Source organism: Lithobates pipiens, unplaced genomic scaffold (assembly GCF_037356315.1).
Source record: "Lithobates pipiens isolate NorthernLeopardFrog02 unplaced genomic scaffold, aLitPip1_a1.2 Scaffold_8, whole genome shotgun sequence".
Taxonomy (NCBI): Eukaryota; Metazoa; Chordata; class Amphibia; order Anura; family Ranidae; genus Lithobates; species Lithobates pipiens.
In genome coordinates this window covers 116,788,801-116,813,015 of record NW_027507903.1, presented here as the reverse complement: position 1 = coordinate 116,813,015, position 24,215 = coordinate 116,788,801, and the positions used below count along the sequence as shown (strand labels likewise).

The 24,215-nt window shown below is 43.3% G+C and overlaps 1 protein-coding gene across 5 annotated transcripts in view; it reads left to right on the top strand.

Annotated features, from left to right (window-relative positions):
• The window catches only part of PARP6 (poly(ADP-ribose) polymerase family member 6), a 127,371-nt gene that overhangs the window by 10,789 nt on the left and 92,367 nt on the right, over positions 1 to 24,215 (top strand). For all 5 annotated transcript variants that reach the window (XM_077472469.1, XM_077472467.1, XM_077472466.1 and 2 more), the window contains exons 3-5: positions 14,008 to 14,085; positions 19,076 to 19,170; positions 23,319 to 23,379. In XM_077472469.1, the coding sequence (XP_077328595.1) occupies positions 14,008 to 14,085; positions 19,076 to 19,170; positions 23,319 to 23,379 (234 nt within the window). The remainder of the gene's footprint in view (positions 1 to 14,007; positions 14,086 to 19,075; positions 19,171 to 23,318; positions 23,380 to 24,215) is intronic.

Here is a 24,215-nt window from a genome sequence, read left to right as displayed (position 1 = left end):
TGTTCTGGTTTAGACCAAAGTAGGATCCGGTCTGAACTTTGGCTGTTCAGGGAACAGATGGAATAAAAGGGATGTTTGCCTGCCCACTGAGGCTCTGGCTGCAATTGGAAGTCACACATTTAGCAACAGTATTTCTAATGCTGCTGAATGTGGCAGATTCCTGCTCAGGGCTCTTGGTTGCTAGGTGGCTTAGAACCAGTAAATTACATTTTCCTGACAGTTTTTCTTTTTTAAGCGCCATAGGGACCACCCCAAATGTCCCTCAAAATACATAACACACCCTTAAGGGACTGATTTGTGGTTTGGGGGGGTCTCCCGTGTTATTTGTTTCCAAATCCCTTGCCTATTAACCTTGAAAATTTCCATAATTCATTTTAAATATTCCCATTGGCTTCATTGAGGTTCAGATTAACAGTGAACCTATGAGTTGCTCTGCCAATCTCCCTACCTGTTGGCATACTCCTTTATAACAGCTTAGTCAGTAATTGACACAGAACACGTAAGCATTCAGTGACATGTTAGGACACGAGCTGCATATTTATTACTAGTCAGATCAGGTCAGTAAGCATTAACACAATGATAAGGATAACAGACCTGGAGCTTGTACCTTTAAAATCAAATAGCTGAAAATACAGTTTAACTGCTTACTGACACCCTCCCTTCAATCATTTAGGGGTTCTGGATGACCATTAGGCCCCTGTGATTGACTGTCAAAGCTCAAATGATCAGGAGCCATTTCCATTGGTTCCTGTTCAGTGAATGGGAGCTGTCCATTAGAACAACATATGGAAAGAGGCAGTGGGAACTTTTAGACCTGAGAGTGTAGTAAGCTGAAGTAAAACTTCAAACAAGCTCAATAGCTCTGGCAAGCCAGCTCCCACACAGCAAGGCTTCCCTCGATGGGCACCAAACAGTAGCTGAAATCAAAGAAATACAGAAAGAAGCATCAGACTAAAATCAGGTTAGAGTCTAAACTATTGTTAACTTTCATTTGTCCTAAAACAGCCAACGAGTTTTGGGGTCAACACCACTCCACCTTCATCAGTACTCAAGGCAGGAAAAAACTTGTCTGGACTCAGTGACTTCACAAATCTATATTGGAACCAGTTGTAGGCATGCATACCGGGAGTGCTGGGCAGTGGGGGACCCGGAGGAGAGGTGACTGTGCTGAGGACTGTTTTTTCCCCCTCCCTATCAGCACCGCTGCACCCGCAGTTGTTATTTCTCATTGTCACCACCAGCAGCAAAAATATCTGCTAACTGAGCATGCACAATAAGGCCGCGTACACACGGGCGGATTGTCTGTCCAACTTAGTCCGCTGAACCGTGTTTCAGCGGACAATCCGCTCGTGTGTGGGCTTCAGCGGACTTTTTCAGCGGACTGTCTGACGAACAAAGTCTTACGGAATTTCCGTAATTTTGTCCGTTCAAACTTGGTTTTGTCCGTCCAAACTTGGTTTCAGCGGACAGTCCGCTCGTGTGTAGGCAAGTTGGACGGACTAAGTATGGCGCATGCTCAGAAAGGATTTACATGGCCGAAGGTTGCATTGCAGTGTATAGGACGTCGTTTTTCTAGTCCCGTCGTACGTGCTGTACACGTCATCACGCACGCTTTCAGCGGACTGTCTGCTCATCGTGTGTGGTCAAGTCCGTTCATTCAAATTTTGAACGGACTGTCTGTCGGATTGTCTGACGAACTTAGTTGGGCAGACAATCCGCCCGTGTGTACGCGGCCTAAGGCCGCGTACACACGGGCGGACTGTTCGCCCAACCTTGTCCGCTGAACAGTGTTTGGGCGGACAGTCCGCTCGTGTGTGGGCTTTCAGCGGACAGTTTCAGCGGACAGTTGGACGGACAAAGTCTTTCGGAAATTCCGAAAAACTGTCCGCTGAAACTGTGTTTGAGCGAACAGTCCGCCCGTGTGTGGGCTTGTCCGCTGTACTTTCGAAATGAGCGGACTGTTCCCGCTCGGAAAGTCCGCCCATTTCGAGCGCGTGTACAGGTAGGCGGGGCCCGCGAAGGAGACGTCGCGGGCTCCGCCGCCTGGAATGGGCTTAAAGGGGAACCCCAACGCCGAAAAAAATCGGCGTGGGGGTTCCCCCCAAGTCCACACCAGACCCTTGTCCGAGCACGCTACCCGGCCGGCCAGGAAAGGGGGGCGAGCGAGCGCGCCCCCCCTCCTGAGCCGTACCAGGCCGCGTGCCCTCAACATGGGGGGTGCCTTGGGGAAGGGGGGGGCCGCGCGGCCCCCCCACCCCAAAGCACCTTGTCCCCATGTTGATGAGGACAAGGGCCTCTTCCCGACAACCCTGGCCGTTGGTTGTCGGGGTCTGCGGGCGGGGGGCTTATCGGAATCCGGGAGCCCCCTTTAAGAAGGGGGCCCCCGGATACCGGCCCCCCACCCTATGTGAATGAGTATGGGGTACAATGTACCCCTACCCATTCACCTGTGAAATAAAGTACAAATAAAAACACAACACAGGGGGAAAAAATATTTTATTGCACAGCCGGGGGTCTTCCGTCTTCGGGGGTCTTCTCGCCGGACTCCTCCGCTATGTGTGTGTAGCTCTTTTGCCAGCGGAGGAGTCCGGCTTTCTTCCTCCCCGCCGCCGGCCTCTTCTCCCGACTTCGGGGGTCTTGTCCCCCTCTTCGGTTCTTCTGCCGGGCCACCGCGCCTGGTCCGGTGGCCCGGTCTTCTGTCGCCGTCTTCCGTTCTTCTGTCGCCGCCTTCGGTTCTTCTGCCGGGCCACCGCGCCTTCTTGTAGCTCTTTTACAGGCGGTGGCCCGGTCTTCTGTCGCCGTCGCCGCCTTCCGTTCGTGTTCTTCTTCTTGTTCTTCTTGTTCTTCTCCTGGAGATGTTGACTCGACGAGCTCTCCGGCCGGAATGCCGGGGACGCGCTGTGCGGTCACTTATATAGTGACAATGGGGCGGGGTCACATGGTATATGTCACATGGGTTGGTCACATGGGTTGATGTCACATGGGGACTATGACATCGTAAGGGGGCGGGGTCACCATGTGACATCAACCCATGTGACATATACCATGTGACCCCGCCCCATTGTCACTATATAAGTCACAGCGCAGGGCGGCTCTGGCATTCCGGCCGGAGAGAGCGACGTGTCAACATCGCCTGGAGAAGAACAAGAAGAACAAGAAGAAGAACACGAACGGAAGGCGGCGACGGCGACAGAAGACCGGGCCACCGCCTGTAAAAGAGCTACAAGAAGGCGCGGTGGCCCGGCAGAAGAACCGAAGGCGGCGACAGAAGAACGGAAGACGGCGACAGAAGACCGGGCCACCGGACCAGGCGCGGTGGCCCGGCAGAAGAACCGAAGAGGGGGACAAGACCCCCGAAGTCGGGAGAAGAGGCCGGCGGCGGGGAGGAAGAAAGCCGGACTCCTCCGCTGGCAAAAGAGCTACACACACATAGCGGAGGAGTCCGGCGAGAAGACCCCCGAAGACGGAAGACCCCCGGCTGTGCAATAAAATATTTTTTCCCCCTGTGTTGTGTTTTTATTTGTACTTTATTTCACAGGTGAATGGGTAGGGGTACATTGTACCCCATACTCATTCACATAGGGTGGGGGGCCGGTATCCGGGGGCCCCCTTCTTAAAGGGGGCTCCCGGATTCCGATAAGCCCCCCGCCCGCAGACCCCGACAACCAACGGCCAGGGTTGTCGGGAAGAGGCCCTTGTCCTCATCAACATGGGGACAAGGTGCTTTGGGGTGGGGGGGCCGCGCGGCCCCCCCTTCCCCAAGGCACCCCCCCATGTTGAGGGCACGCGGCCTGGTACGGCTCAGGAGGGGGGGCGCGCTCGCTCGCCCCCCTTTCCTGGCCGGCCGGGTAGCGTGCTCGGACAAGGGTCTGGTGTGGACTTGGGGGGAACCCCCACGCCGATTTTTTTCGGCGTTGGGGTTCCCCTTTAAGCCCATTCCAGGCGGCGGAGCCCGCGACGTCTCCTTCGCGGGCCCCGCCTACCTGTACACGCGCTCGAAATGGGCGGATTTGCCTCCGCCTTACGTGGGCGAGTCCGTTCATTTCAAAAGTTGAGCGAACTGTTTGCCCAACCTTGTTCGTCAAACAGTCCGCTCGTGTGTGGGCAAGTCCGCTCATGCAAATTTTGAGCGGACTGTTTGACAAACTGTTTGCCGAACAAGGTTGGGCGAACAGTCCGCGCGTGTGTACGCGGCCTTAGTGTTAATTGAAAGAAGTTGTATTACCGTACGTTTAAAAATGTATTTGCTTACATTTGCTTACAAGAGTGTGTTTGTGTGTGTGTATATATACACACACGTGTGTGTTTGAGCTTTTGGGTGCACACCCTAATGCAATAGGCTGTGCAGACCTATGGAACTGGTGTTCTGCCATATAGTGTCCGGCCATCATATAGCGTCCGCCCCGTATTGCGCATGCGCAGTACGGAGCAGACGAAGCTTCGGAAAATCTCCGAAGCTGAACGGCGCCTGCGCCGTGAGTGGAGGTGGTAGCGGACACAGGGTTGTGAATATCAGAGGGTCCCTCTCGGGCGAGCTTCCGAAGCTGAACGGCGCCTGCGCCGTGAGTGGAGGTGGTAGCGGACACAGAGTTGTGAATATTAGAGGGTCCTTCGCGGGCGAGCTTCGCTCGCCACGCTTCGGGCTCAGCCTCGCTGTGCTCGACTCTTTTTTATTCCTACTCTATGTCCACTTGGATGGTGGGGATAGAACCTGGACTCATGGCGCAGGCGCCGTTCATCCTCGGCAATTTTTGGAATCTGTGTTGCTGTGTACTGCGCATGCGCAGTACACAGCGGACATTATCGGATGGGGGACCTTATATGACAGGACACCAGCATTAAACTCTCCTCATGAAGGAACAGCTTGACAGCAGTTGCTGAACAACAATGCTTTAAAGTTAAAAAGTGAGTGATCAATCAGCACAATCAATCCAACACACCAACTCTATTCACAGTGAATTGCTAGCCAACCCCTATAAGTGATTCAGACTTATTATGTAAACTATAACAAAAAATAGTGTAGCGCAACTCCTTATAAATGCATTAAATCATCAGTGCAAAATAAAAATGCACACAAAAAAATATATATGCAAAAATATGGTTAAAAGTTCTTTCCAAATTCATATATAATCCAACAAGTGTCCATATGTGAAAAAAATATTCTGTAAAATCAATGAATCTTATCCAACTTCAATGCACGAAAATCACCAAAGTGACACAACTAAACAGTGTGAATCCACCACCCATATAGATTAGCCTCTTTTACCTCACTGACATGACCCCTGCATTACCAGTAGGTCTCACCAAGCAGTTTTCTCTCTCTGGGGATGAAGCAAACAGCTAGCATCTCCAATTCCTCACTGAATGAATCTCAAATCCCAACCGCATATATACAGGGAAAAAAAGCACACAACCCTAGTGCTCTCCGTTTAAAACATTCATTTAATAATAGGATAAAATATTGAACTTACAAGAAATGGCACTATAGGCAGTGCTGACCATAAATCGCTTGACTCTCATAAACACTGACAGGACAGCTTGATGCAGAGATGGCCGGGGGATGGCGTCATGTACGGGGGTCCTCGTCCTATACGTATGTTACCTCCATTTGACGGGACTTCCTCAGTCAAGGAAGACTGAAGACAATTAGGTCCAAGGTCTAGCTCTGGAGATTTTAGCTTTCACAAAAAAGAAGTCCATTAATCATCTCAGATGTTTCGGGGCCTTCTCCTCTGGGCTGTTAAGCAGCGCATGTTGTGAGGATTTTTTTAGGTTCACCAAGGTAAGGGAGTTGATAAAATTATAAATGCGTATCCAAAAACGCTGCACCTTCAGGCAATGTCATCATATGTGATACACAGTCTCTTCAGGCCCACAGCTGCTGAAACAGAGCAGGGAGGTGCCTGAGACCTAAGCAGCGATTCTAGCGTTGACCATATACTATCGCATCTGCTTTTTTTTTTTTTTCATTAACTTTGCTGCAGCTAAGGGTAAAGTGATATTAAAGGTCTATTTAAAGAAAAAAAATAAGAAATATGTTATACTTAGAAGCTGTGTGCAGTGGTTTTTGCACAGAACAGCCCAGATCCTCTTCTTCACGGCTTTCCCCCGGGCACTCCTGGCCTTTCCCCTTTGCCGAGTGCCCCCATAGCAAGCCGCTTGCTTTGGGGCACTCGTGCTTGCTCACTCCTGAACCACCTCTGTGTGTCCATAATCCCGCGTACACACGACCGGACTTTTCGACAGACTAGGCCCGACGGTCTTCCCGACGGACTTTCGGCGAAGTTCCGATGGACTTTCTGAACTAACGGGCTTGGTCACACACAAGCACACCAAAGTCCGACAGATTCGAACGTGATGACATACGACCGGACTAGAATAAGGAAGTTCATAGCCAGTAGCCAATAGCTGCCCTAACGTCGGGTTTTCGTCCGTCGGACTAGCATACAGACAAACGGATTTTTCAACCGGACTCGAGTCTGTTGGAAAGATTTGAAACATGTTTTATTTCTAGGTCCGTCGGGTTTCTGGGGAAAAAAAAGGTCCGCTGGAGCCCATACACGATCGTAATATCCGACGGATTCATTCCGTCGGACCTAGTCCATCGAAAAAAAAGACGTGTTTACGCAGCATAAGACACACAGACAAATCAAACAGTAACTACGAGGGTCCTTCAAAAAGTTTCTGCACGTTATTTAACTCTATTAAATATAAAAAAGTGCTGAAACTATTTGAGAACCCCTTGTATATACTAAGGCCCCTTGGGTGCCTCACATGGGTGTCCTCGCTTGCCGTACTCCGCTTGCTCAGCGGGGATCGCACCGCTGATACCCCGCTGAGCAGGTGGATGACAGGTCCATCTCCGCTCACTGTGCCGAGCAGAGACAGATCCAATCCCGCTCTCCGCTATGGGGGAATTGGGTCAAAAGGGACCTGATGGGAAATAGGACAAACATCCCTCTGGATATGGCAGACAGGATTGGATTGGATAGTGGCGGGTGTCAGTGGACATGTCACTGTTGACATCTGCCGCTCCATGGAGGTGAATGGAGGGACTGATCAGGTCCGCTTGCAAAACTAACAGGTGGACCTGATCGGACAGCCTGTGTGAAAGGGGCCTAATGCTGGACTTTCCTGCAGACTAGGTCCGATGGTCTTCCCGACGGACTTTCGGTGGACTTCCGATGGACTTTCCGAACAAACGGACTTAGCCACATACAATCACAACATTTGAACCATCTATGGCAAGATATAGGGGAGCCTGACATTTTTAAATTATGATTTTTTTTCTTCTTGTGTGTCCATCATCTGGATCTCTATAGACATCTATGTCTGAAGCTGGCCATTGATGGATCAAATTTGGGTGGTTCAGGGGCCAGCTGAATTTTGTTCCATGTGTGGCCATCCCTGTTTGACTTCTGTCGAGTGGGAATATTGGAAAACTTTTGTGGATCAGTGTCTGCAGCTAATTGGCTGCAGCCATTGATCTGAGTATTCTGACAGTGGAGAGTCCCACTGCCAGAATACAATTTCCTAGTGGGGGGATTCCTCTATTGACCCCATCTGTGTGGATGGTGAATCCATTCTTTTTCTTTCTAGTTCAGCCCCTTGGCTGAATGAGAAAAAAAACAAATCATCTATGGCCTGCTTATGCTCTATGGCAGGGGTGCCCAACCTTTTTAAGAGCGAGGGCCACTTAAGCAACTTGGTAACCAGTCGCGGGCCACAATGAGTGGAGCGGGCGGCTGACAGGTCACGGCTACACTATAGGCCCTCCAATCCACCCAGATTTTTAGGACCGGATTGGAGGCAAGCGGGAGTAAATGGACAAAAGTCTGTTTACATCTGCCGCTCTGTAGAGGTGAATTGAGGGTCCGATTGAGTATGGCCGATCGCGTGAAAAGGGCATAAACTGCTTTCACACTGATGATTACCCACACTGCGAGTGCAGGGTAGTGCTGTGGGTTAACTGAACTTTGCCATAGACTCTGCCTGTGGCAAAAGCCGACGCTGTACAAGAAGCATCGGCTTATGGGCTCTGCTCTGCAGCCGTTTTCTTTCTCTACTACCAGCTTCATTCACAACACCAATGCTGTGGTATGACAGGACGGCAACCTGCGATCTGGGCTTGCTAACCCGCCATTCCAGAGCAGGAGGTCACGGGCCACATCAAAGGGCTCCATGGGCCACATCAAAGGGCTCCGCGGGCCACATGTGTTGGCCACCCTTGCTCTATGGCCTCTTTACTAACTCTTTATTGTTGTGCCAAAAAAATATAAGCAGGTAAGGCTATAATTCTGTATGTAAACACAACTTGATTAATCAAATTGTTTTTATCGTGAAAATACATTTTTGAAATACATACATTTTTCACAGGCATCTAAAAACATAACAAAAATCTAAGTTCCATAGAAGAAATAATATTTCTCAGATAAGGAATGTGTTTTTCCAGACTGAGATTAGACCTGGATCTATTGAAGTGCATAGCATGAAAATTTAATTTGTGCACCAAACAGGTCATGTGAGAATCATAAGTGATGCATCACATTTGATATCATAAAAATAACACACATAAGATAATACCTAGGCTGTATAGATGTATAATATGTCCAAATAGTGGAGCTGCGCGATTAAGATTCGTTAAAAAAAAAAACGCTCTCGATTCAACCCCCCCCCATGATCTTAATCCAGCATTTTCACGATTCATGTAACAAGTGCAGAGCTGTTCACAGCTGTCAACAAAAAAAAGGCGCCGGCAATGTTTATCAACAACATATGCTGAAAGGGAGATAAAAAGAAACGTTGTATCGTTGTGTTCTTTTTTAGAGATCAAAGGGATGAACTTCGGTCTGCAAATTATGTCACTTGCCGGCCAGCCGCCGTCATTATAAGGCGGCAGGTCGGCTCGTTCCCGCAAATCACCGTAGCTATACGGCAGACCCTTTAACAGCTACTGCGCGCCTGCGGCATGGGGAGCTGATGCACGTGGACAGCGGCCACGACGTGCGCCGGCCACCCGCGATCGCTTCACAGAGAGCCAGAATGGGGATCTGCCAATGTAAACAGATTCCCATTCTGACAGGGGAGTTAAGAGTGATCCTCTGTTCCTATTAATCAGGAACAGTGATCTCTCTGTACTCCAAGTCAGTCTCCCCCACCCCCCCACAGTTAGAAACCCCTCCCAGGGAACACAGTTAACCCCTTGAGCGCCCCTAGTGTTACCCCTTCCCTGCCAGTGACATTTATACAGTAATCGGTGCATTCTTATAGCACTGATCGGTGTATAAATGTCAATGGTCCCAAAAAAGTGTCAAAAGTGCTTGATCTGTTCGCCGCAATTTCGCAGTCCCACTAAAAATCACTGATCACCGCCATTACTAGTAAAAAAAATAAAAATAAAATAAAAATGCCATAAATCTATCCCCTATTTGACACTTGTTGCTTACAAGTTAAAATCAGTATTTTTCCTTGAAAATTACTTAGAACCCCCAAACATTATATATATATTTTTAGTAGAGACCCTAGAAAATAAAATGGTAGTCATTGCAATATTTTATGTAACACTGTATTTGTGCAGCGGTCTTTCAAACAGAATTCTTTGGGAAAAAATACACTTCGATGATTAAAAAAAAAAACTGAACAGTAAAGTTTGCCCAATTTTTTGTATAATGTGAAAGATGGTGTTACGCCGAGAATCGTGGGAAAATTGGGATCTTTATTCTAAAAAAATCATGATTGTCATTTTATCCAGAATCATGCAACTCTACCAAAATGATTACCATTATGTGGCACTGTTGATCCTATGTAATAAAAATGGTAGTACAAAGCGTAAAAAGGGAAAGCTGAATGGGAAAAGAATAATAAAAAAGGATGACAAAACTATATGAAATTACTATAAAAGTGGATATGACTAAATTGGGTCTGTGTATAACCAATCCAACTGAGTGGCGAAAACGAAGGAGGTCTATAAATGTGTGGAATAAGAGTATGAAGCTTAGTACAGGACCAGCGACAGGTAAGAACCAAAACATGTAAACCAATTGAATGAAAATGTGGAAAAGGGAAGAATAAATCCAAATAAATGGGGACTAAGTAAGAAGCAATAAAGTGTGAAAAGGCAAGAAAAATAATAGAAATAGTGGGGAAAAACAACAACTGTAGGTACTTTAAAAGTTGAGATAAAGAATGTCACTTATAAAAACCTCTATTGGGCTTACACTTAGCCCTTGTACACAGGGTCGGACATTCCCACAACCAAATCCGTCTGATTTTGTCCGACGGATTTTGTCAGAAACTGTTGCATACACACAGTCGGACAAAGTTGTCCGAAAATCCGATCGTACTTAACGTGATGACGTTATTTCGTTAGGACGGGACTACGTTCAGGCTAGTAGCCAATAGCTTTGGTCTAGGAATTTGATCTGAGCATGCGTGGCACTTTGTCCGATCGGAATTCTCTACATATGATCGGCCAAAGTCCGATCGGATCATATTGTAGGAAAATTTTATAGCCCAGCTGGAAAACTTGGTCCGTCGGATACTCCGACGGAAACAGTCCGATGGAGCCCACACACTGTCGGATTATCCGACAACACGGTCCTATCGGACATTGTCTATCGGAATGTCCAACCGTGTGTACAAGGGCTTAGAGCTGCATGATTCTGGCTAAAATGAAAATCACGATTTTTTTGCTTAGAAGATAGATCACGATTCTCTTACTATTCTCGTGGCGTAACATCATCTTTCACATTAAAACAAAAAAAAAAAATTGGGCTAACTTTACCGTTTTGTTTCTTTTATTTATTGAAGTGTATTTTTTCCCCAAAAATTGCGTTTGAAAGACCGCAGGGCAAACACAGTGTGATATAAAATATTGCAGCAATCGATATTTTATTCCCTAGGGTCTCTGCTAAAAGATATATAATGTTTGGGGGGTCCAAGTAGTTTTCTAGCAAAAAATATTGATTATAACTTAAGAAACAAGTGTCAGAAAAAGATTTAGACTTCAAAGAGGAGGGCCACCTTAAAAAAAAAAATTATTAAAAATCAGCAGCTACAAATACTGCAGCAGCTGACTTTTAATAAATGGACATTTACCTGTCCAGGATGCCTGCGATGTCGGCAACAGAAGATGAGCAATCGCACATCTCTCAGCTGCCCTCGCCGCCATCCTCTGTCAGGGAATCAGGAAGTGAAGCTTTGGGGCTTCACTGCCCGGTTCCCTACTGCGCATGCGCGAGCTCGTTGCGCGTCTTCACTGGTCCCCGATGTGTTCTGGGAACTGTGTGTTTCCCAGAACACAACGGGGGGGGGGGGGGATATGCGGATAGCTATTCCCAGAAGTGGGTGCAGATACCTGGATTATACAGGTATCTGCACCCCCCTCCCCCCTGAAAGGTGCCAATTGTGGCACCAGAGGGGGGGAGGAATCCAATGAGCAGAAGTTCCACTTTAGGGGGGAACTCCGCTTTAACTTCCTGCATTTACACGTTGTTAAAAACTTGGCAGACTGCCTGGATTTTTTTTTTCACACAGAAGTTTATCCCTTTGATCTAAGAAGGAAGAGTTAGTTACAATGTACTTGGCAGACTGCCCAAATGTTTTCTTTTGACAGCTGAGTGAGCCGATAAGTCCCTCCACTTATTATTTGAAGGAATCGGCAAACTCTGCAATAGAGATCGTCAGGGGGGTTGAATTGAGATTACAATTTTCTAACGATTAATTGTGCAGCTCTACTTACACTGTTATCACTTCCTGTCCTGCATACAGTAGTTCCACCATACAGAAAGTAAGAAAAAGTCTGCAACTGGAGACACAAACAGAAATAGAAATCTGATAGGGGTTCTTGGTTTCCCCTACTCCATCAAAATAAATACTTGACCCCAGTGTGTTGATTTTTAATTTCCTCTCCTACCTGGTTTCCTGGGTTATATTTAAAACACATACTTACGTGTCTAGCAAATCCAGCGTTGTTCTGCTCTAATCTGCTGCCCACTGCCGCACTCCAGGTGCCACACCGCCATCTTCTTATGTCATTGGGAGCTAGCTAGTCTCTTCCAGGTTTTTGCAACCACCACTCTGATGATGCACTGTAGTACATGCACAGTGTGTTCTAGATTGTCCTGAATTCTCCTTGGATGTGTGATGTCTGCATTCCAGGAGGCTTTGAGTAGCTGGGGATGTCATTCTCACTTAGACAAGAAAGGCAGAAGCATGGGCCATGCGTCACAAAAAAAGTAATATCCAAAAAGTTGAGAAAGGGGTGGAACTGTGTGTGTGCTGTGTGCAATATTCTTCAAAGCAGAAAAAAGGAGTGAAGGTCTTCTTAATGAAAAGCATTTTTATCTCTGCCAGTGTTGCTATGAAAGAATTGGAATAAGCTTGACTCCAGTGTCAATCTAGAAGTTAGAGCTGTCAATGTTAGTCCAATGAGGTGCGGGCAGCTGCGTATATCCAAAGGAGCGGGGATGCTCTTGACATCAGTGACCTAGCATGGCCCAGCTTTGCTAACTGCCGGATTTGGATTAACTTGTGTTTGAACCAAACCCAACCCCAAATCCAAGCTCATCACTATTAGAGAATTCCCCTCACTTTATGTGTGGTAAAATGTTGTAGCATGACTGGAAGTGAGGACACATCACACTAGTGGAGACTAATGCCACGTACGCACAATCAGAAATTACATCAGAAAAAACTTGGATGGTTTTTCCGATGGAATTCCGCTCAAGCTTGGCCTGCATACACACGGTCACACAAAAGTTCTCTGAACTTTCGACCGTCAAGAATGCGGTGACGTACAACACTACGACGAGCCAAGAAAATAAACTTCAATGCTTCCGGGCATGCGCCGAATTGTTTCCAAGCATGCGTAGGAATTATGTGTGTCGGAATTTGTACAGACAATCAGAATTTCCGTTCGGAACTTTTTCCGACCGAAAAATAGGGAACCTGCTCTCAATCTTTTGCTGACTTGAATTCTGCCAGCAAAAGTCCGATGGAGCATACACACGGTTGGAATTTCTGACCAAAAGCTCACATCCAACTTTTGCTGGCAGAATTTCTGATCATGTGTTAAGATGTTAAGATAGCAGGTAAAACGATACAGGGGGTTTAACTCTTATCCAAAACTAAGAAAAAAAACACTTAAATTGTACCTGTGAAGATAAAGCAATATCAGAATTCTAAATAGTTTGTTTATACTAGAAGAAATTCATGGGGGAATTGTACAATTTACAAAAACCATGTAAAGATCATGGGTCATGGGGAAGGGAACTGCTTTTCTCTGTACTGGAATCTATAATATACCGTAGTTATCACATGCATAGCAGGCTTATTTAATAATGAGACAACCAGTCTCCAATCATATTACAGTAGGGTACTGTTTTTAAAGGGTAACAGTGGCTATACAAGTCTTATTGTAATTGAACATTATTAAAAATGACCTTTCCTTTTCAATCTGTAATTTTCTGTAAAGTGCAATGCAGTTTGGCAAACTGGAGGCGTTCTGTACACAGATGGTATACGGAACGTCCCCCAGAAATGTCATTTCCTGCTTGTGTGATTGGCTCATTGATTTTCCCAGAAGTCAGATTTTCAGTATCCTTTGCAGATAAATTGTGTTTTTGGTGAATTACTACCAAAGGGAAACCACTTTTAAAGGGATGCAGACCCTGCAACTTTTCTCATTAGAACCCTGCAACTGCAGCGGCTGATTGAGAATTAAAAAGTCATTGACTTTGCATGGTTTGGAAAAACAAGCAGCTATTTCTTCAAAATCACAAAAAGCAGAATATACAACAATGTTTGTTAAAATCCCTGCAATATACATGGAGGGGAGAGTTTTTTTCTCAACAAAAGTGGTGTTACCTTTCAAATATTGAAAACTGATCTGTGACTGGTTAGTTCATGTTTACTGTGTATAGAATGTGATTTCAAAAATTCAAGCACAAGGTTTAATTAGAAGAATGATTTTATTCCTGTTCACTACTAATTGTTTGTGTCTTCTAGGACATCAAGGGACACAACTGGGCAGAGGAAGACTCTGATGGGGAAAATGAATGTGGGGAGTTCCTATATGGAGTACAGGTATAATTATGGTTAACATACTTTTGTCATAATAACATTGCAGACAACTACATGCTGGCCACTTTCATCACAACAACCTTCACAGTATCGAAGCTCCAGGCAGAAATCAATGCATAGCTCCCAATTGTCCCTGATTTTGAGGGACTGTCCCTGATTTGGAGCAATGTCCCTCTGTCCCTCTCATTTGTCCCTCATTTTGGTCTGATATATATAGTTGTATATAAAATGCATTTTTTATCTTTCAAATAGTGTTTCCCAGTGCTAAACCTTTCACCCAATTTCTGAATGTCTGCATTTGTAAATTTTAAAAGCCAATATAAAGAAATGGCAATGGTAAAAAAAATAAAAAATCACTTGTGGATCTACTTACCCTTTTTTTGGGGGGTTAATTCTCCTTTAAGGGGGCGTGTCCGATGCCTACATACATTTGCTAGTAGTTGTCCCTCATTCCCATCTCAAAATGTTGGGAGGTATGTCAATGCACTGCAATACAGCTCGGTTACAAGGCCAATAGAAAAAACAGACAGCTGGAAGATAAGGTTTGCCCTTAAATGTTTTCTGGTTTGTGCAGCTATGGCTGCTGTGTCTGTGTAGCCAGTGCTACTGCATTCCCATTGACACGAATGGGACTGCCTGCACCTGCATGCATGGAACACCTTGGCACCCCAGATGTTTTGGAACTACATTTCCCATGATGCTCTGGCACTCTGCAGTGTAGAAGAGCATCATGGGAAATGTAGTTCCAAAACATCTCGTGGGCCAAGGTTCGCCATCACTGACCTATGCAGACAAGACACAGCCCTCACACATATGCACGCTGTGTGAACAAGGCCTACATACTTGAATACAATTTACTGTCACTTTAACATAATATAAAGCTGGCAAAAATAATCACATTGCTGACATTTGCAGAAGTCTGTGATTGTTAAAATTTTCAAATTAGATTGCACTCATTTACTCTCATGCAGTAAACACAAATGTCATCCAGATCATCAACGACATATTTGTTGAAACTTAGGGATTAATAATAGAGATTATTATTTATTTTATTATAATTTTTTACTGCATATATTTACACTTTTTTATATTTAGTTTTTTTTTCCTTCACAAGATTAACTCACCCCCCCCCCCCCCCCCAATAGCTGACTGATTCAGCTCTTGGGCTTGGTGCATGTTAAGCACCATTGCTGCACATTGCGCCTTTTGCACTGAGGTTGGTCGGTCAGCCATTCTGTTTTTTACATCGCTGTGGACTTTGAAAAGTCCTTTTAGGGACCATTCTCAGTTGTTTGTTTTCCTTCAGTAAAACGCATTCATTTTACTGCATGAAATTGCATTTCAGGTACAAATCACTATTTTCTCTGTATAAACACACCAATTAATATTCTGGCCAGTGGAATCCATAAACACTCATACACTTGAGGTGTCTAAACACGTGTGCTGTAGGCAAATTTTTTAAGCAGCTTTTCTCCTTGCCAGGAGAAAAGGCCTTCAGAGGAGCTGGGCAAACTCCCAGGGTGCAAGAGGCCTAAGGGTTCACAATTTTTTTCTCACATCAGTATGTTATCTTTGATGTCAATACTATATTGTATAGCTCTCTTTTAACTCACTGTTCTGCTAATAAAGTATAAATTGCATGTGATCCATGGCACCCAGCTTATGGCTACAGTATAACTAAATATATACAGTACACTGCTGAGAACATTAATAAATGGCAGTGTAGTGCAAACAAAATCTACAATATACTAAAAGAATATGTGAATATTCGAATATATTCAAATTATACAGTGTACAACAAAAATTGCATTTACATTCCAAAATTGTGTAAAATCGATTTGTAAAGTCCAATCAATAAATAATGCAATTATCACCGACCCTATCCCTGAAGGGAACACAGCTTGCTTTGACCGTTCTGGTAATGCAGGGGTCATGGCTTTGAGGTGAGCGGCCAGCTTGGAGTTGATGGTGGAGACACGGAGCACTTTTATTTGGATAATAGTGGCACAGTGGTGATTGCACTATTTATTGATTGGACTTTACAGTTTGAAGTTTTGTAATGTGAACACAATTTTTGTTGTACACTATCATTTGAGTATATGAAAATATTCACATTTTTTGTAGTATAGTTTTTTGGCATATGGTAGATTTTGGTTGCGCTACACTGCCTTCTATTCATTTTCTGTGGTTGCACTAAATCAGGGATATGCAATTAGCGGACCTCAAGCTGTTGCAGAACTACAATTCCCATGAGGCATAGCAAGACCCTGACAGCCACAAGCATGACAGCAAGAGGCAGAGGCATGATGGGACTTGTAGTTTTGCAACAGCTGGAGGTCCTCTAATTGCATATCCCTGAACTATATGATTTTGTATCCTACTGAGAACATTGCCTGCAGATAACAGCAGTATGACTTTTGTATAATTGGGGCTCAGTAAGAACAAATTTCCCTTTGTTTAAAAAAAATAGGCTTTTGATTTTTCTGCCGGACATTTGCCTTGGGGAAGGTTAAGCGTACCTAAAGGCAAAGCTATTTTAGTAGTATGTATGGTGTGGCAAGGTGTTAGAACCCCCATCAGGTTTTTATTACTGTCTGTATCACCACTGGGAAGATTCAGCATGTTTTCAGATGATTAATGACACTATGACTGATGAGAAAATCAACATTTTGAGCTGACACCAGAACAGCACATGCTAGTATACAGATGACATTCCCTACTTTTTCTAAATGTAAAAAAAAAGGTTTTGGCATTAGATATACAGTGGGTTTAGAAAAGAATCACCCTCCTTAAATAATAAAATAATCACATTTGGTTGCTTTGCAGCCTTAAATGAAGACAGACACTGTTTTTATTTTATCCAGCCGTATTTGCAACTTACAACATTCAAATGAAAGATATAACACCAACATATCAGAAAAAAAAGTGTTTTGTTGAACCACCTTTTTCTTTAATTGTCTCTACTAACTTTGCACATCTAGACTTTGCAATATTTGCCCACTCTTCAAGCTCAGGTGAAATAAAGTCATTCCACAGATTTTCAATAGGGTTTAAGTCTGGGCTCTGACTAAGCCATGCAAGGACATTCCCTTTTTGCTCCTTCAACCACTGTGTGGTCAATTTTAGTCTCATCTGACCAGCACACCTTTTTCCATGTGGCCTCAGAATCTTCAAGGTGCGTTTTGGTAAAGCTCAGTCATGACTGCATGTGGCTTCTCTTGAGGTGTGGCTTTTTTCTTGCAACCCTCCCATACAAGCCACATTTGTGGAGAATTTGTGATATTGTTGTCTCATGCACACATTGGCCACTCTTTGACATAAATTCCTGCAACTGCTTCAGAGTTGCTGTAGGCCTCCTGGTAGCCTCTCTGACCAATTTCCTTCTGGCTCTTTCATCCAGTTTGGAATGCCGTCCTGATTCAGGGAGGGGGTCTCTGTTGTACCAAATACCTTTCACTTTTTAATATCAGACTTCACTGTGCTTCTAGGCATTGATAAAGCCAGTGCCTTGCCATGCATAGTTGATTGTTTGCTTCAGTTGCACTACCAGAGACTGAAATGCTCCAGGAAAGAACTTTTAATGCTGAGCTAATTAAAATGACCACAGCTGATCACAATTGAAAGTCAAATGGCTTTGTCTGCCATTCAGAATGTGATTAGCTATATCTGATTGAGTTTACAAGTCAGTTTTAGAAGGGGTGATCATTTTTCCAACTCATTAATTCTGTTTTATTTATTTTTACTTTTTTTATGACATGTTGGTGTTATATCTTTCACTGGGATGTTATTTGTTGCAGATGGATAAAACAAAAACTGTGTCTGTCTTAATTTCAGGCTGCAAAGAAACAAAATGTGATTATTTTAAATGGGGGTAAATATTTTCTATACACACTGTATATAATGTAACACACCCATGCAGGTTCCTTGCTGTATCTCACATATATACAAGTCAAATATACAGGTCTATTTGTGGTTCTACAGTTTCACCCAAGAATCACTCAACTTTCACCTTTGAGTCATGCACTTTTAACACAGTATTCAATTCCAAAAGTGTGTGAGTCTTGAGTGAAAATTGTATGAAACATAATATACTAATATTGATAAGCCATCCACAATGAAAGCTGGTTGCTGTATATATTATAGAGCGACTTGGTCTGCTGGGGTTCCTTGAAGCTCTGCAGAAAATCCAAAGCATTGGCACCTGAAGAGTTCTGCTTTGGCAGTAAGCATCACTGCTACTTTTTTGTAGACTCAAAGGCTTGCTTGAAGGGAATTGTAGGAGTAAAAGGACAAGAAAACGGGTAAAATCCTGGTTAAAGTCGGCTTCCCTAATACACTTTACCAAAAAAGCTTGCCTTCGGGGGCTGCAATAAAGAGAACTGGACAGTATTGCCAACCTACCAGATTGAAATTTACTGACACAACACCTAAGATTTCTGGTACAGCTAAATTTTTACTGCCATTTCCAAAAGTATTTAGGCTACAAACACATACAAATGCAATTAGCAATGTAATTGAAGGTAGATGTTAAGATAAAAAACATATTTCTGTCCAATCCAAACAGCACTGACCGTCCCCCTCCCACCTTGCCTTGCTCCTGTCCCACAGACCCGCACACAAGGCTCCACTCGGTTCCCTTGCACCATGACTTCACTTGGCATGCTCAGGAACCTCCTCTGCCAGATCTGCCAGCGCCACCTGAACACACTGTAGCAGGCACTTGGATGGTCTTGGTCAGCTCCGGGAACAGAACTGCACATGCCAAGCCTCACAGCCATATTTTTTTACTGGCAACCTTTTCCTGACACTGGCATTTATTGGCAATAGAAAAAGTGCCCGTTTACTGGGTAATGCAAAAAACATGGAATATTGTCACATTGCTCATTTCGGGAAACTTCCTCATAATGAGGACCTTTTATTATGATCTCAGTATTAAATCTTTTGTAATGCTATACTTTTTATGAAATCTGATGAGACCCTTCTTAAACTACAGGGCACGTGCTGTGCTGACCTGTACAGACACCCTCAGCTAGATGCAGACATTGAAGCTGTTAAGGAGATATACGGCGAAAATGCAGTATCTGTAAGGTATGTAAAGCTGACCCCTTTCCTTTTCCCTTTTCCCATCCATTTATCATATGCGTAATGTTTTGTATCTTTTTTTTTTGTATAATCCATTATTATGATTTTTCAGAACAATACACAATATGAACCAAGACCCAACAGAGAAAATAGACAATATATATGAAAAGTACAAACAAAAGTTACATAGTACCTGAATTGCAGTCAACATATAAAAAGCAATATCAATGACTATAGGCAGTATTAGAAGAGTTGCAAGCCTGACAAGCATTCCTGACAATCAGTGTAAATATACAAAGGTAAATGCTGTAATAGGAGGCATGAAATATCCATCATAACTATTATGCAGCTGCAAGTTGTAAAGCGCTGTGTAAACTGTCGGCGCTATATGAATCCTGTATAATAATAATAGTATGCAGAAGTTACCTGCAAACATCAGGTAAGAGTAAAGAAAAGCCCCCTGTACATTGAGCCCTACCAGGACAAATTACAGGACAGAGTAGAGCCTCCGACTGTGGCGTATATGGAGAGCAAAACAGCCAGGGTTGAGGGCCCAGCCGCTCAATACGAAAACATGGGACACGAACATAATGAAAGGAGACCAGAGAACCAAAAACAAACAGAAAAAAAGAAAGAAAAAGGAAAAAAATCAACTAAAATATAACCAACCTATCAAGTTCACACTAGGGAACCTAGATAGTGCAACTGTCTCTCTCTTTAATGTTTGCAGAACAAAAAGGTTTCACTGCTGTGGTCCTGGCGGATCCACAGCCTTCAGAACCTGAAACATGGTGAGGGATGGGATAGTGGATGACGCCCCTGTTGTGTGATAAACAGCCTAGCCAGCACTGAAAAGTGAATACATGACCATACCTGGTAGAACCCCTGTATCAAGTAGGGCTAAGTAACTTGGTAATCTCCAGGGAGTAATACATCTAACCAGAACAAATGTCCAGGATTTTTTTTATTCTTTTTGTTTACTAAGTTAGATCCATCTTTCTGCTTTTATAATCCTTTCTACTTCCATCCGCCAATCTCGGAGGGCTAGACATCTACTCTACTTCCAAAATATAGGAATGAGACTTTTGGGGTGATGCAATTTTTTGGGGATTTTAAGGGGGGGGAGCATGAAATAGGTAGTGGAGTGGGGAGATATTTCCTGACAGAAATGTTTAGTTTTGGTTCAGTTCCATCAGATCTGTAGATCGGTGCCCTTCTAAGTAAAGCCTCGCCAACATTTGGAATCCACTTGTGGAAACATTTTAGCTAGGTGTACCATATGATCTAGAGAGAAACTTGTAGCAGGTTTCCTGAGTTTTAGTACTAATGGAAGAGGCATGGGAAAGTTTGATAGATTTTTGTAATTTTTGAAACTGAGCCCCAATTCTGCTTCCTATTCCCTTATGCAATATGGGATAGTTTGTGAATGCACCCCCAGCAATAGTTTATACATAAGATAAAAATGAGTGGTATCATCCTGATGAGCACACAACATTTCAAACCCTGTAAGAGAAGCAGCTGTGCAAAGTTTAGTGCAGAGTTTACAAAAAAGTTCTGAATCTGCTGATGATGCCAAGCATCCATGGAAAACCCTCCATGTGTTTTTCGTAAACAGTCCAATGTTTGCAATTTGTTCCAGCGGGAAACTTTTAAACATTTGGTATCCCTGTTCGTATCCTTTGTGTGAAAAAATATAATATATCTTCACCTGGCTCAAACCAAGAGAAGCCCCCTAAAGGTGCCAGAGGGGAGGCTGAGGGGGCTAGTTCTCTGTGCCTATTTAACTGGTTCCATGTTTTCAGAGTAGCTAATGTGAATGGGGAAGTCCAGGAGGAAAGACCCCTGGCCGTAGATGGAACCCAAGGTGCCTCCGCCAAATTGCAACCTGCCAGAGTCTTTACAAGAGGGACCCATAGCTTATCAGCAAAATTGTGATGCTAATTCAAAATGCAAACTAAGGCCATGGCTTTATAATAGAGATTGATGTCTGGTAGACCCAATCTGCCATCATCTTTACAGCTTTACATTTATGTAAAATAGAATTGACAAGTTGAAGATGAATGTCCTGCCATATTAACTCCAAAAATAATTTGCGTAGGCGTTGAAAAAACAACTGTGGCAAAGATGTTGGAATAATCTAAAGAGTTATAAAATTCCTGGTAAAAATGTATTTTTCAGAACATTTATATGACCCAACCAGGTAAGGGATAACTTCCACCATTTCTTAAAGTCCCCGTCTACTGACTGTAAAAACTTTCCATAATTACTAGTATAAAGGAGATGTGGGTCTGGGGAAATATGGGTTCCCAGATAGGGTAATGATTGGGTTTTCCAAGAAAATTAAAAATCAGGACTGGTGGATGTGAAATCCTTAAAATTAACCCAAAAATTAGACAAGGCACCATAACACTGTATCTTTGCTACTAAGATTGGTAAAGTAGTATGAGGTTGTGTTACATAGAAGAGTATATCATCTGCATAAGCTGAAAATTTATGTTCTTTAGATGCGATGTGGACACGATGCACGTTATCGTTCTGCCTAATCTTTCTCAGCAAAGATTCTTAAATCATCATAAATAACAGGGTTGAGAAGGGGAATCCCTGTCTAGTACCATTGTGAATACTGTGCTAGTATGCAATACTGGGATAATAGCACATTATGACAGACGTACCTAAAAACAAAGCCCTCCAGCAGCGCACTGTCACAGCTGAAGGTGCTTCAGTCTTCCCCCTCTTTTCCTTCCGGGTTGGCGGGCTTGGGCGATATGAATGGCTAAGCCACCGATGACATCACTCCCATGGATTTGTGGGAGTTGCTGTTTACAGCACAGCTCTGAAGGAACGGCAATCCTGGCATGTGACGGTGATGTCACTGGCTGCATCTAAAGTAAATATCTATTAAACGTTGCACATTTAGGAGATATTTACTGTACCTATAGGTAAAAATCATACATGGGAATTTACTCCCACTTTAAGAGCCCTAATAGTATTATCTCGGGCTTCCCAGACTAAAATAAAACTAGCCTGGTCATGATGGATAATGGATGGTAAATGGTCTTGCAAGAGAATAGCCAAAGGTTTAGAGAAAATTTGGGTGTTGGAATTTAACAGGGAAATAGGGAGGTAATTTTGACAAGCCGTTGGATCCTTCCCTGGTTTAGGTAGTACCACTATGTGGGCCAACAACTCCTCCTTTGGGAAGGGACTATCTACAGTGATGGCATTAAAATATGTACACAGGGGTTCAAGAAGGACCGAAGACAGTCTATTAAAGTGCGTATTTGAAAACCTGTCTGGGCCCAGACTTGTCTCTTTACGGAGATCCGCAATGACAGAAGCTACTTCCAGAGTGGTGGAATCATTCTAAATCTTGAACAACTGCAGGAAATTTTGTATCTTAACTCTGCTCATTAAGAATGTGGTTATCTTCTGATACATTAAAAAGTAGAATTGATACATGCTGGTCCATAAAAATACTTGGTAAATACATCTTACAAAGACACTGTGCAGACAAAGGGCCCCCGTAAGTTAAAATATACTGTGCCTTTTGTAAAAATAATTCAAATGCCATGCCTGTAGCCCTTAACGTCTGGGCGAAATGCTGTCAATGTTTACATTACTATTTATTTCCTGGCTTAGTTCCAGGCATGGCAGTCACTGGGCACTTGCCCTCAGCATCGCAAGAGTGAGTGTATCTCTTGATTCGGAAGCTGTCTCCCTTTATAGATGTGTCCATTTTCTGTTCAAACAAGGCTTTAGGAGGCATTTCACCCTAAATAGATTTTATTACTTTTGGACAAAGTGGCACATAATACTGTGTATTATGGCAATGCTAAGGGGTACAACAATGACCCTGGACAGAAAGGAAGATCCAAACATGGTTAAAATTGTGCCTTACTCCACCCAAAATTTCTTTAAAGGTTTGGTTTCTTCATACATAAGTGATAACACTGTAGATGTTACACTTCAATATAAACATCATCATAAACTAAGGACAACATATTGGGCTATGAACAAAAAAATAGTTTGTACAATATAAGTGCTGTTTTTGTAAGAACTTTTGATAGGAATTTCACTTTACTGAATTCTAAAAGTTTACAACTTTACTGGACATTATGCTTTTATTTTACTTCTCATTACTTATCCTTTTCCAGGGAGTATGGGACCATTGATGATGCTGACATCGACCTGCACATTAACATTAGTTTCCTGGATGTAAGATTTTATTCCTTAATTTTATTATTTTTCTGCTCCTTTTCTTTTTCTTGCTGTTTTCGGGTAGTTGCACTGCACTGCCCCCCCCCCCCCCATTTTCCTAATATATATATATATATATATATATATATATATATATATATATAATATCTTACCATTTATTTATTAATTTGTCATTTCTGATGCTGTAGTGTAAAACCACTCGCCCCCTTTTTTGGTAGTAAGATCCTTGTTTTTGTGTGCCTGAGTCTATACACCTACTGTGGCAATTATATAAGGGGTCCCATTGCCCGCCAGGTTCCACCTATATATATATATTGCATTTTAAAGATATAAAAATCTTTACATTTAAAGATTGTGTATTTATTTATTCATTGACATATGGGACAAAGTTTAACCAATTTAGAAATGTAAGTTTTTGGTGTGACCAAAATGGTTACTTAAATCCAAACACTAAACACAATGTGAAATACATATATTTATTTTATTATTTATTACAGGTATTTATATATATTCATTTTTGCAGAGCTTTATGTATATTGTACATTCACTTCAGTCCTTGTCTTCAAGGAGCTTACAGTCTAAGGTCCCTAACTCACATGCGTAGATGCAACATATACAGTATCTCACAAAAGTGAGTACACCCCTCAAATTTTTGTAAATATTTTATTATATCTTTTCATGTAACAACACTGAAGAAATGACAGTTTGCTACAATGTAAAGTAGTGAGTGTACAGCTTGTATAACAGTGTAAATTTGCTGTCGCCTCAAAATAACTCAACACGCAGCCATTAATGTCTAAACCGCTGGCAACAAAAGTAAGTACACCCCTAAG